The sequence below is a fragment of the Panulirus ornatus genome, chromosome 14 (assembly GCF_036320965.1).
Source record: "Panulirus ornatus isolate Po-2019 chromosome 14, ASM3632096v1, whole genome shotgun sequence".
Lineage (NCBI taxonomy): Eukaryota > Metazoa > Arthropoda > Malacostraca > Decapoda > Palinuridae > Panulirus > Panulirus ornatus.
Window position 1 is genome coordinate 440,625 of NC_092237.1, and position 13,530 is coordinate 454,154.

The following is a 13,530-nucleotide window of genomic DNA, read 5'->3' on the forward strand; positions in this document are numbered from 1 at the left end:
CTATGCACGCATTCCGCCAATCCTCAGGCACCTCACCATGAGTCATACATACATTGAATAACCTTACCAACCAGTCAACAATACAGTCACCCCCTTTTTTAATAGATTCCACTGCAATACCATCCAAACCTGCTGCCTTGCCGGCTTTCATCTTCCGCAAAGCTTTTACTACCTCTTCTCTGTTTACCAAATCATTTTCCCTAACCCTCTCACTTTGCACACCACCTCGACCAAAACACCCTATATCTGCCACTCTATAGGGGAGAAAGAATACTTCCCACGTATTCCCTGCGTGTCGTAGAAGGCGACTAAAAGGGAAGGGAGCGGGGGGCTGGAAATCCTCCCCCTCTTTTTTTTTTTTGTTTTGTTTTTTCCAAAGGAAGGAACAGAGAAGGGGGCTGGATGAGGATGTTTCCTCAGAGGCCAAGTCCTCTGTTCTTAACGCTACCTCGCTGACGCGGGAAATGGCGAATAGTATGAAAGAAAGATATATATATATATATATATATATATATATATATATATATATATATATATATATATATATATATATATATATATATATATGCACATGTATGTATACATATGTGTATATGAGTGGATGGGTCTTTCCTCATCTGTTTCCTGTGCTCCCTTGCTTATACGGGGAACAGCATTCAAGTATAATAAAAAGAACAATCAGACTTAAATAGAATATGCATCTCGAGTTTGTTGTACTCTTTCATAGAAACATAAAGACTTAATACACTAGAAATGTCCAGATGATGGCAACAAAGATCATACCTGACACAAAAATAGCTATATCACATGGAGAGGTTAGCAGCTATTGAGTTGCCACCATTGTAAAAACGAAGGGCAAGGACTTAATCATGATCTTGTGTTTTTATCAGACTGACATTGTCAACAATGACTAGAGGTTATAGCACAGCATTCATCAGAAAAGATGTAAGGCACTTTTATAGCATCATAGTCAAAGATGAATATTAAAAGCTAACTATGTATCTACCTATATCTCTGATGCCTGTTCCCACTGAGAACTCCCTTAAGGGGGTGGCCACAGCAAAAGAGTCTCCATAACTGGAAAACTCCTGTCTAGCATCTTACCTTACAGTGCACTCACTCTGCCTGTGGCAGACGGCAACTCTAGAGATGTGTTTTCAGAGGCTCCTACCTAATGTTCCCATCAACTACTATTACATCACGTGTCTACCTAATGTTCCTACCTACCACTTCTCCCTAAAGTTCCCAGCTAATATTCCTCCCTACTACTTTTACCTCATGTTTCTACCTAATGCTCTTGTCTAATGCTCCAAACAACTACCACTATGTATTGCTCCTATCAGTTTGCCAAAAGGCATGGCTAGTGCATTGCAATCACAGCAGAAAAATCTAGAGCTAGGAAGAATGACTTGTGTGGGTTAAGTGTCGTCAAGTCTTATGTGTGACAAAGAGAGACTGTATGTTTGTGAACAGAATGTCAGCAGTCCACATGCGGGTGAGAGAAAAAAAATAAAAGACACCTGAGTCAAAGCGGTGCAGCTTGACAACCACTGAAGTGCTGGCTCATTATGCAGCTGTCACTGACCCTCCCAACAGGAAAAGCTAAATGATGAAACTGAATACTGATGTATACAGAAGTTTAAAGGAAGTATGGTAATACAGAAAATTCCACGTGCCCAAAACTTTCTCCAAGTGCTGCATAAATAGCTAAGAAATAGGTAATTACAAATAAAGCAATAAAGGGTAAGAAACTAACACACAGAAACCAGAGGAGTAACCAACAGTAAAGACACAAAGGGATACATAAAAAGGTGGAACAAACAGTTTCCAAACAGTAACTTTTTCTGAACAAACAATTTTAGAGGGTATTAGTAATGAGGAGCTAACAAAGACTCTAATTGTAAGGAAGCAACAGTGAGGCATCGGCGTCCAATAAACTAGGAGGGGACACCATCAATGAGTGTATTCTTTAAGAAATAACCTATGTGGAAAGAACTAAGAATGAGGGAATCAGTGTTAAGGAAGTTAGCAGTAAAGAATCTAATGTAAAAGAAACCAGCAATAAATGGAACTAAAGGTGAAAGGGAAGAACAGGACGGGAACCAGTGATGAAGAAACATGTGATAAAGAAACTGCTAGTGAGTACTCATTTGACAAGAGATTAATAGCAGAAATATTGACGGAGAGGAAACTTAAGGTAAAAAGGAGGTAAGAGAACTGACAGGGTGGAAATCAAATTTAATGTATGAATCTAAAATTCCAGTTTTTGTTGGTCAGGGTAGGCTGAAAATAAGAGCAGTAAAGACGGATGACTTATATAATGTAAACAGGATCAGGAAGCTAGAAAAACTACAGAATGAAACAGTGAAAACAATATGCACCATGAAGATATTACTAGAGAGGATAAAGAATGAAAGTCTTTAAAGATGATATGGTTTTGTGGAACAAACAGTATATGACAGTATGACAGGTTGGTCAAAATGACATGCAGCAATATGTTATGGAGGTACCCTAGAAAATCAACTGTTACATGCTCCTCAAAACTACTTACAGTATGGGTTATAGTGTTGTTCTACCATCCACATAGTGTAGGGGTCCTGCAAATTGTTTGAGCATGTCACCTCTGCCTGACCTCCACCCCTGAGGAACACAAAGACATGTTAAACAAGGCCTAGTATATCAACAAAAATTTAATAAAGACTGTAACAAAACAGATAAAATCATCATCTTTGGATTCTTCATATTGAGGTATGCAAATGAAAAGAAAATGTATGAAAATACAAGCATAATCTTAATGATTAAAGAATGCTCATTAGCCACATTCAAACAAATCCAAATGTACATGACTGCTCTCAATGACAACTTTTTCTTGACTTGCTTCTGGATACAGTTCATTTGCAACTGCAACAGACTGATCAAATCTATGTATAAAATAAAACTACTGCCTTTTAACTCACCACATCAAGGGTAGCTTAGCCTTGGACCAGGTGAGGGCACAGTTGTATGGCACACAGAGGAACTTCACTCGAGAGTCCAAAGTCTTCACCACATCACCTGGTTGACCTCCTTCTATGTGTACTTTCCATAGCTGCCATGGGCTCATCTTAAACAAGCATATGCATAGTTAAGGAACATAATTACTTCAAACAGCATCTTGTAACTGAAATAACAGTATAACAGAACATAAGCATATATCAATTTTTGCAGAATTATGCAATAATTAAAGATAGGAAGGTTCACATAAAGAGATTAACAAAAACATTAACAAATCTTAGCAGTCTGCAGTTTAATGAGGATTAAATATGGAAAAGGAGGCTGGATATGGCAAGAGAGTCTAAGATTCATGGGAACAGAAAGGGCAGGATAAAGATAATACCAAAGAGCTGGAGACTCCAGAGTTTGAGTTGCTGTCGAACATATTGTTCGAGTACACCACTTCCACCACATCTGTCAGGTTCTGTGGCAGAAAGATAAAACTTAGAAAACTATAGTTGTTCTTATCAAAGGTTTTTGGCCAAAATATTTGTGTATTTATAATTGGTAAAGTTGTTAGTGATATCAAAGTATAACATTTTGTTATGTAATTTAAAACACAATGAATTCTCTAGCAATATCCCTAAACAAAACTTACAATCACAAACTTGAATGATTAGTTCACACAGATACATACAAAGAAATGAGACAAAGAGAGAAATTTCATATCAACAAATATCTATGAAGAGATTTTGCTGTAAGGAAGGTAGGTCTACCACCTCACACTATAGTTGTTTTATCTATCATATCATCCATTTATCATACTTGATTGCCATTTCCCGCATCACAGAGGTAGCACCAGAAAAAAACAAAGAATGGCCCATCCACTCATATTCACATATATATACACAAATGCCCATACACGCACATACATACATATACATATACATATGTATATATACACATACACACATATATACATATGTACATATTTATACTTGGTTGCCTTCATTCATTCCCAGCGCCACCCTGCCCCACAGGAAACAGAATCACTACACCCTGCTTCAGCAAGGTAGCACCAGGAGAAGAGAAAAAAAGACCACATTTGTTCACACTCAGTCTCTAGGTCTCCAGTTGTCATGTGTAATGCACCAAAACCACAGCTCCCTATCCACATCCAGGCCCCACACACTTTTCCAAGGTTTACCCCAGTTGTTTCTCATGCCCTGGTTCAGTCCATTGACAGCACATTGACCCTGGTATATCACATCATTCCAATGCACTCTATTCCCTGCACGCTTCTTGCCCTTCTGTATGTTCAGGCCCCAATCTGTCGAAATCTTTTTCACTCCATTCTTCCACTTCCAATCTGGTCTCCCGCTTCTTTTTCCCTTGACCTCCGACACATCCTCTTTGTCAACCTTTCCTGACTCAATCTCTCCATATGTCCAAACCATTTCAACTTGCCCTCTTCTACTCTCTCAACCACACTCAATTTATTTCCACAACTCTCTCCTACCCTTTCATTACTTAATCAAACCACCTCACACCACATGTCCTCAACACATCCACCCTCCTCCGTCCAACCCTATATAATTTTCCAAAAGAAGGAACAGAGAAGGGGGCCAGGTGAGGATATTCCCTCAAAGGCCCAGTCCTCTGTTCTTAGCGCTACCTCGCTAACGCAGGAAATGGCGAATAGTTTGAAAGAAAGAAAAGATATATATATATATATATATATAGAGAGAGAGAGAGAGAGAGCCCATGCCTCATAACCATATAACACTGCTGGAACTACTATTCCTTCAAACATACCCATTTTCCCTCTCCCAGATAATGTTCTCGCCTTCCACGCATTCTTCATTTCTCCCAGAACCTTTGACCCCTCCCCCGTCCTGTGACTTCCATGGTTCCACTCACTGCTAAGTCCACTCTCAGATATCTAAAACACTTCACTTCATCCAATTTTTCTCCATTCAAACTTACATCCCAATTAACTTGTCCCTCAACCCTAATGAACCTAATAACCTTGCACTTATTCACATTTACTCTCAACTTTCTCCTTACACACACTTTTCCAAACTCAGTCACCAACCTCTGCAGTTTCTCACTTGAATCAACCGTCAGTGCTGTATCATCGGGAAACAACAACTGACTCACTTTCCAGGCCCTTTCATCCCCAACAGACTGCATAATCGCCACTCTCTCCAAAACCCTTGCATTTACCTCCCAAACTACCCCATCATAAACAACTTAAACAACCATGGAGACATCACCTTCCTCTCTTCCTAATCATACAAATGCCTTACATCCATGGAAAATTTTTTTCACTGCTTCTAGCAGTTTACCTCCCACACCATATACTCTTAAGACCTTCCACAAAGCATCTCTATCAACCCTATCATATGCCCTCTACAGATTCATAAATGTTACATACAAACCCATCTGTTTTTTAAGTATATCTAACATAAATTCTTCAAAGCAAACACCTGAGCCACACATCCTCTACCACTTCTGAATCCACATTGCTCCTCCCCAGTCTGATGCTCTGTACATGCCTTCACCCTCTCAATCATTACCCTACCATACAATTTCCCAGGAATACTCAATAAACTTATGCTTTTGTAGTATGAACACACCTTTATCCCCTTTGCCTTTGTACAATGGCATTATGTATGCATTCTGCCAATCCTCAGGCACCTCACCATGATCCATATATACAATGAATATTCTCACCAACTAATCAACAACACAGTCACCCCCTTTTTTATAAATTCCACTGCAGAACCATCCAAACCCACCACCTTGCTGGCTTTCATCTTTTGCAAAGCTTTCACTATCTCTTCTCTGTTCACCAAACCATTCTCCCTGACCTTCTCACTTCGCACACCACCCCAACCAAAATAACCTATGTCTGCCACTCTGTCATCAAAAGCATTCAACAAACCTTCAAAATATTCAATCCATCTCCTACTCACTTCATCACTACTAGTTATTACCTCCCCATTAGCCTCCTTCACCGATTTCCCATTTGTTCTGTCTCACACACTTTATCTACCAACTTCCAAAACATCTTTTCATTCTCCCTAAATCTAATGATACTCTCTCACCCCAACTCTCATTTGTCCTCATTTTCACTTCTTGCACCTTTCTCTTAACCTCCTGCTGCTTTCTTTTGTACATCTCCCACTCATTTACACTACTTCCCTGCAAAAATCATCCAAACACCTCTCTCTTTTCTTTCACTAACAATCTTACGTCTTCATCCCACCATTCACTACCCTTTCTAATCTGCCCACCTCCCACCTTTCTCATACCACATGCATCTTTTATGCAAACCATCACTGCTTCCCTAAATACCTTCCTCCCCCACTCCCCTCATGTCATTTGCTCTCACCTTTTGCCATTCTACACTCAATCTCCTGGCATTTCCTTTCCAAGTGCACTTACTTTCACTACTCTCTTCTCCCCAAAATTCTCTCTTCTGAAAACCTCTACAAATCTTCACCTTCGCCTCCACAAGATAGTGATCAGACATCCCTCCATCTACCCCTCTCAGCACATTCACATCCAAAAGTCTCTCTTTTACACACCTATCAATTAACACATAATCTAATAACGCCCTCTGGCAATCTCTCCTACTCTCATACGTATACTTATGTATATCTCTTTTTTTAAACCAGATGTTCCCAATCACCAGTCTTTTTCAGCACACAAATCTACAAGCTCTTCACCATTTCCATTTACAACACTGAACACCCCATGTACACAATTATACCCTCAACTACCACATTACTCACCTTTGCATTCAGATCACTATAACCTGGTCTTATGCATCTAAGCTGCTAACACACTTACTAAGCTGCTCCCAAAACATTTGCCTCTCATGATCTTTCGTCTCATGACCAGGTGCATAGGCACCAATAATCACCCATTTCTCTCCATCAACTTTCAGTTTTACCCATATCAATCTAGAGTTTACTTTCTTACACTCTATCACATACTCCCACAACTCCTACTTCAGAAGTAGTGCTACTCCTTCCTTTGCTCTTGTCATTAACCCCTGACTTTACTCCCAAGACATTCCCAAACCACTCTTCCCCTTTACCCTTGAGCTTTGTTTCACTCGGAGCCAAAACATCCAGGTTCCTTTCCTCAAACATACTACCTATTTCTCCTTTTTTCTCATCTTGCTTACATCCACACACTGTATATGAAAATATTCCAAAATCTGAAAAAATCCAAAACACCTCTCGTCCCAGGCATTTCGGATAAGGGATACTCAACCTGTATGCACCATAATGAAATATCAGACCATATGAGTACTACAAACTTTAGAATAATACCGAGAGAAAAACAATTCAAACACATACATAAGGTTTGGCATAGATGAGACGGTGCTTCCTGGTAACAAGAGACTTATTTTTGCTGCAGGCAAGGATGGCACTGGTGGTTGGGTGGTAGAGACGAACCCAGTCCCCATGACTCACTAGTTCTGGCAATCCGTTGTAAAACCCATTAGCCAAGTCAGGGTCCTCCTCAGGGAATAGGATCTTACTGCGGGGGATAATTGAGGATGTGAGAGATATAGAATCCTTCTATGAGACTGGCAAGAAAGTACAAGGAAAACAAGAACATGCTATGGTGAAAAGCGATATACTTTGTAGAAACATGATCTTCCTTTGGTACAAATTGGGAAGTGTAGAGAAAATAGAAAGGAGAGTACAAGGAAGAGGATCTTGACTGCAGGAAGAAGTGAGGGAAGCAGAGTCTTACCCTGGGTTTAAGTTGCAGAAATGGGGGAACTACATTTTTTCTGTGAGGGAGAATGGGGGAGTGAAGGAAACAAAATCTTACCCTGGTAGGAAAGTGTGAAAGCATAAGGAAAAAGGATATACTGTGAAGGCAGCAAGTTAGATATAAGGACCATGGTACAGAATAAAACACAGGAGAGTTTTTCAGAGGTAAAAGATTTTGCAGTGGAAGAGATTATGAACACAGAAGAATCTTGCTGTAAGTGAATGAAACTAATGTGAGGGAAAAAGAATTTCTCACACACAGGGATAGAGAGGTTGTAAGAGTTTTCCTATTGGGAAAATTTAGTAAGAGTGAGGAGACAGATCTTATCATGGTTGACAATGAACAATAATGTGGAATGTGTGACTGTGTCAGAAAGTGAGCTTATGTGGTGGGGTAGGATTTTGCCATGGGGAAGAGAGATTGTATGTGTGATATAGGATTTTGCTAAGCCAATGAATAAGCCAATCTGAGAACTGTAAGACTGTTGTGGAAGAACATGAGCAACTGTGAGGGAAATGAAATTCTGCTGCAGACAATAATTGAAAATTATGAAACATGTTGGGTTTTGCTACGTAAGTACAGTAAAGTAATCATTAGTATTCTGAAATCAATGTGCTGTGAAGAACTGGGAGAATCCTGCCTGCTTAGTAAATCTATGTTCAAGCTATAACTCTGTCAAGTTCATGATACATGACCCCTAACATGTAGGCCCAATGCCTAGGAGGGTCGTACCAGTAATATACCTCCCTAGTCAACGACTGCCTACCAGTAGATCAGTTTTATGGAAACTTCAATGTGATCAATTCAAAAGCACTGGTATAATACATACAAAAGCATTTATTGCTCAAAAAAGAGAAGGAAACTCCACCAGACCATACTTTTTTAAAAGCTTGACATCAGACCTGATATGACTGACAAACACTGAGTAAAGAGAAACTCACAAGTAGTTGTTGACATCCTTGGCACTGAAACCAGTAACCTGCTGCATGTTCTTGCCTGGGATCCTCTCTGGGTATGTTAGGTTATGACTGTGCAAGTACACTCCAGCTAGGTTGTTATTCTTCAAGGTTACTATGCTCCCATATGCCACATCTGCATCATTGCAAGTAACATAGAATGAATGTGAGTCAGGGTATACAGAAAATCACGTACAGCATCTCATATCTGTCTATCTATCATAAACTTCATTCCAGTTAAACAGAATTAATTTACATAACAGATTCATACATGAATGCATTTGTGCCATCCCATGGGAATGGAAATATTTCTTACAGAAAAGAGCTTTGCTTTCTCTAGGAGTAATATCCCAAAATACCCTATGAATAAACACACTGTCTCTTCCAAAGAACATAATCACATTATATGAACCACTGCTTAACACCAGTTTCTCTATACTAGAAGAAAACTGACAAGAGCCTAAATCTAGGTCCACATGGACAAACAAAACTCCTTCCTAAAAAGCCCAAACTACTTGCCATGGTATATGAAGGAGTAAAAAAGGGGATGGAGGGCTGGAAAGGAAAAGGAAGATTTGCTTACTAGTTTCCTCTGTAGGAAGAAGTAATGTTTTGTAAGTTCAAAACTGGCTTTCATTCTAACCAAGGCCAGTCAGTGAGCATGGGAAATGAGGGCCTAGGAAACTCTTAAACATATCTGTTACATCAAGTAGAGAGTTATAGATTATCAAGAAGTCCCCAGCATGCCCTAAAATGCTAAAAACGAAATGTATAGCAGAGTCAAAATGGGAATGGTGGACAAAGATGCAGGTAAAAACATTGCTGGGATGAAAATACTTTCAAACATACCCATTTTCACCCTCCCAAATAACAACCTCTCTCTCCACACATTCCTCAATGCTCCCAGAACCTTCATCCCCTAACATACCCTTTGATTCATTCCTGCTTCCACAGTCCCATTTGCTGCCACGTCCACTTCCAGGTATCTAAAATAATTCAATACCTCCAAATTTTCTCCATTCAAACTAAATCCATAACAAACCTCTCCATCTGCTCTGCTACACCTAATAACTTGCTTTTACTCACATTTACTCTCAAACTTTCTCCTTTAACAACTCTCCCACTCTCAGTCACCAACTTCTGCAGTTTCTCACTCCAATCAACCATCAATGCTGTGTCATCATCAAACAACACCTGACATTTCCCAGGCACCCCCCCCTCACCCACTGTATACTACATACTCACCGTTCTTTCCAAGACCCTTGCATTTCCCTTCCTTACCAACCCATCCATAAACATTTAAAGTCACAGTGACACCCCACACTCCTGCTTCAAACCAATCTTCATCAGGAACCACTTGTTCTCCTTTCTTCAAACTCAAACATACACCTTATGCTCCAGATAAAAACTTCTCACTGCTTCAAGTAGCTTTCCTCTCACAACCTATATTCATAAGACCTTCCACAAAGCTTCTCCATCACCCTTAACATATGCTCTTTCCAGATCTATAAATGCTACACACAAATTCTCCTTTTTCTCAGTTTCTCATAAAATCTTGAAAGTAAAGACCAGATCCACACATCCTGTACCCCTCCTGAAACCAAAATGTTCCTCCCCAATCTAATGCATGGTATATGCCTACAACATCTCAATCATAAATCTCTCAAACAACTTAACACACAAACTCAACAAACTCATACCTCTGTAGTTTGAACACTTACCTTTATACATTGGCACTATATATGCATTCTGCAAATCCTCAGTCTCCTCGCAATGATCCACACACACAGTGAAAATCCAAACTAACCTTTCAACAAAACCATTATCCCTTTTCTGAAGAAACTCAACAGCACTACCATCCACTCTAGCCATCTTGTCACAATTCATCTAACACAAGGTTTTCACCACTTTTCTCTTAACCAAAAAACTTGCCATGACTTTCTCTCTTGCCATACCTCCCCAACCATCTTGACACATTTCATCTAATACAAGGCTTTCACCACTTCTCTTCACCAAAACAACCGCCATGACTTTCTCACTTGACATACCTCCCTAACCAAAACACCAACATCTGCCATCCTATCATCAAACACAATCAACAGTCCTTCAAAAAACTCACTCTTCCCCATTTACCCCTTCCACTGAGGTTCTCATTCATTCTCTAGTTTTTCTCACACTGTTAACCTCCTTCCAAAACAACTTATTCTTCCCAAAGTTTACTGATAATTGCTCAATCTAATCTCTTATTTGCCCTCTTTTTCAACCCTTCACCTTCCTCTTGACCTCCTGTCACTTTCTCTTGCACATCATCAATCATTTGCACTCCTTCCTTGTAAATACTGCACTTACACCTCCTTCCTCTTTCAAAAACAACTTTACTTCATCATCCCACAACTAACTATCTCTTCTCACCTGCCCACACTCCCACCATCCGCATACAACACACATACCAGCAATGCTTCCCTAAATATCTCCCGTTCCTCATCCACTCCCCGTGCTTTGTTTACACTCACCTTTTGCTATTCTGCATCCAATCTCTCCTGATATTTCTTCACACATACCTTTTCTCTAAACACACTTAATTTTACTGTCCTTTTCTCACTCATATCATTCCCTCTTTTCATAAAACCCCTGCACATCTTTACCCTTGGTTCCACCAGGTAAAGGTAAGACATTCCACCAGTTGCCCTTCCCAACACATTCATGTCCAGGTGTCTTTCTTTTATAAGTCTATCGACTACTATGCAATGAAATAAAGCCCCCTAATCATCTGTTTTACTCATCCATTTATACTTATGTATACCCCTCATTTTAAACCAGGTATTCCCAGTCACAAGTCCTTTTTCAGCACAAAACTCCACAAACTCTTCACAATTTCTATTCACTTTACTAATACCCCATATCCCCCAGTTATATCCTAAGTTGCCATATTACTCACTCTTGCATCTAAATCAGTCATCACTAATACCTGATCTCTAGCACTGAACCTGCTGACACACTCAGCTGTTCCCAAAACACTTGCCTCTCTTCCTCCTCCTACTCATGGCCAGGTGCATAAGCACTAATAATCACCCATCTCTCACAACCCACTGTGGGCCCTTCCCATCCATGCCATCTGTAACCAACCTATACTCAAAGATCCCCCTTCCCTTAACAAACACAACAATGACAAAGCATACATACAAAAATGATATGACAAGTATTTGCTCCCAAAAGCTGGCTGCCTGTGTGCTCCAACCACTAGGTAGACCACACAATACTTGGCAAACTGCTGCATCAAATGCTTACTGTATGACCACTGGCAAGTCACAGGGGGGCCATTTTGATAACTCTACCCTCTTATGTCTTTCTCAATATCTATGACTTGGCACAATTTAAAAGACAAGTTTTACACTTCCTCCAAAATCTATGAATGTTTTCCCTTGTCTCTTCTTTTTCCCTTCCATAATCCTCTCAATATTTCAATAAGGCCTGGCCTTAGTGTGGACTTTTTTGTCCAAGACTGAAGCCTCATACAAAAAAATCCAAATCCAATCTTAAACTTTACTCCAACATACTTACACTCTTCTAAAACTACACCCCAGTCATGTACCTGTTACTTTTTCTAATCAGTATTCTGGACACCACCCATCTCTCCAGTATCAAAAACACTGTTTTAACGAGAAGGAAGACCCCTAATACCTCAGACGCAATTAACACAGTGAAAACACTAAACACTTACACGTCAGTTGTCTTGCCTTCACCCTCAAAAAAAACGTGCACAATGTTGCCACACCTTTTAACCTGTGGTCCCATCCTAAGTACTGCAGAAGCCCCATGGAAAGAGATCCTAAGGTATGCATAGGGAAGCAATGTGGTTATCACTTTTAGATGACAGAATCTTTCAACTCATGATGAACGGATCAGCAATAATTTCAAGTGAAATGAACAGTGAATAAAGATTTATGAAAAAAGTTCTTCAAAGCCAAATTCATCAGGTGCATGGGCTTCAAATGTTACCATAGACTGGGAAACCTTTTCTATACAGCTTAGTATTCTATTATAATCTTGGGTACATGGTTTCACAGCATGAGGTCCAAAGGAAAAAACCCCTAAAAAACCAAGGCTTCATATATTTTGTGCCATAATCAAAGCTTTGTTTTGTTTCATAAACCTGAAATTGCATGGAAATTCAAAAATTTCTGATAACCCAAAATATTTAGCAGAGAAAAGAGGGACACAACATTTGTTTTTCCATCAGTCAAATAAATAGGGGACACATCCATATTGATCAACTCTCATGGCCTTATCTCTTGCCCAAGCAAGCTCAGAACATGAGTGATTAAATTATGGAGTAGGTGAAGAGACAGTCTTAGAGTAAGGGGGGGATACAAGCCTTCATTCACACATTCTATATGCTTGAAAGAGATATGCATTGCCCATGAAAAACAAGAAAAAGAAAAAGAATTTTAACAAATTAGTCCACTGCACTAATAAGAAGCCACAGTGATGTTAGGAGGGCGGCAGTTGGTCACGAAGGAACAGAGAATGAACAGATGTTTACATAAATGTGGTCAAATGAACCAACTGTGGATGAAATCGTGTCTTATGATACAATAGATCAGAGATGAAATCTGAATCCACTGTTGAGAGAGTGGTGTGGAAGTGCTACACACAAATAGGTGGTTGCTAATTTTTTCAAAATCATAGAATGAAAAATATGAAAGCTTTATCCCCCTCTCTCTTTGTGTGAAAGGACTGCTTCCACTTTCCGAGAAGTGTGTTGCAATTTCCCAAGTAAAAGGCCTCAACCAGAGAACAA

The 13,530-nt window shown here is 39.7% G+C and overlaps 1 protein-coding gene across 1 annotated transcript in view; it reads right to left on the bottom strand.

Moving 5' to 3' along the window:
• Positions 1-13,530, bottom strand: part of LOC139753120 (protein O-mannosyl-transferase 2-like) — a 177,992-nt gene that overhangs the window by 49,937 nt on the left and 114,525 nt on the right. Inside the window, exons 11-15 of the mRNA XM_071669215.1 lie at positions 8,715-8,865; positions 7,347-7,530; positions 3,377-3,457; positions 2,958-3,103; positions 2,552-2,640 (exon numbers count right to left, since the gene is read on the bottom strand). Coding sequence (XP_071525316.1) covers positions 2,552-2,640; positions 2,958-3,103; positions 3,377-3,457; positions 7,347-7,530; positions 8,715-8,865 — 651 coding nt within the window. The remainder of the gene's footprint in view (positions 1-2,551; positions 2,641-2,957; positions 3,104-3,376; positions 3,458-7,346; positions 7,531-8,714; positions 8,866-13,530) is intronic.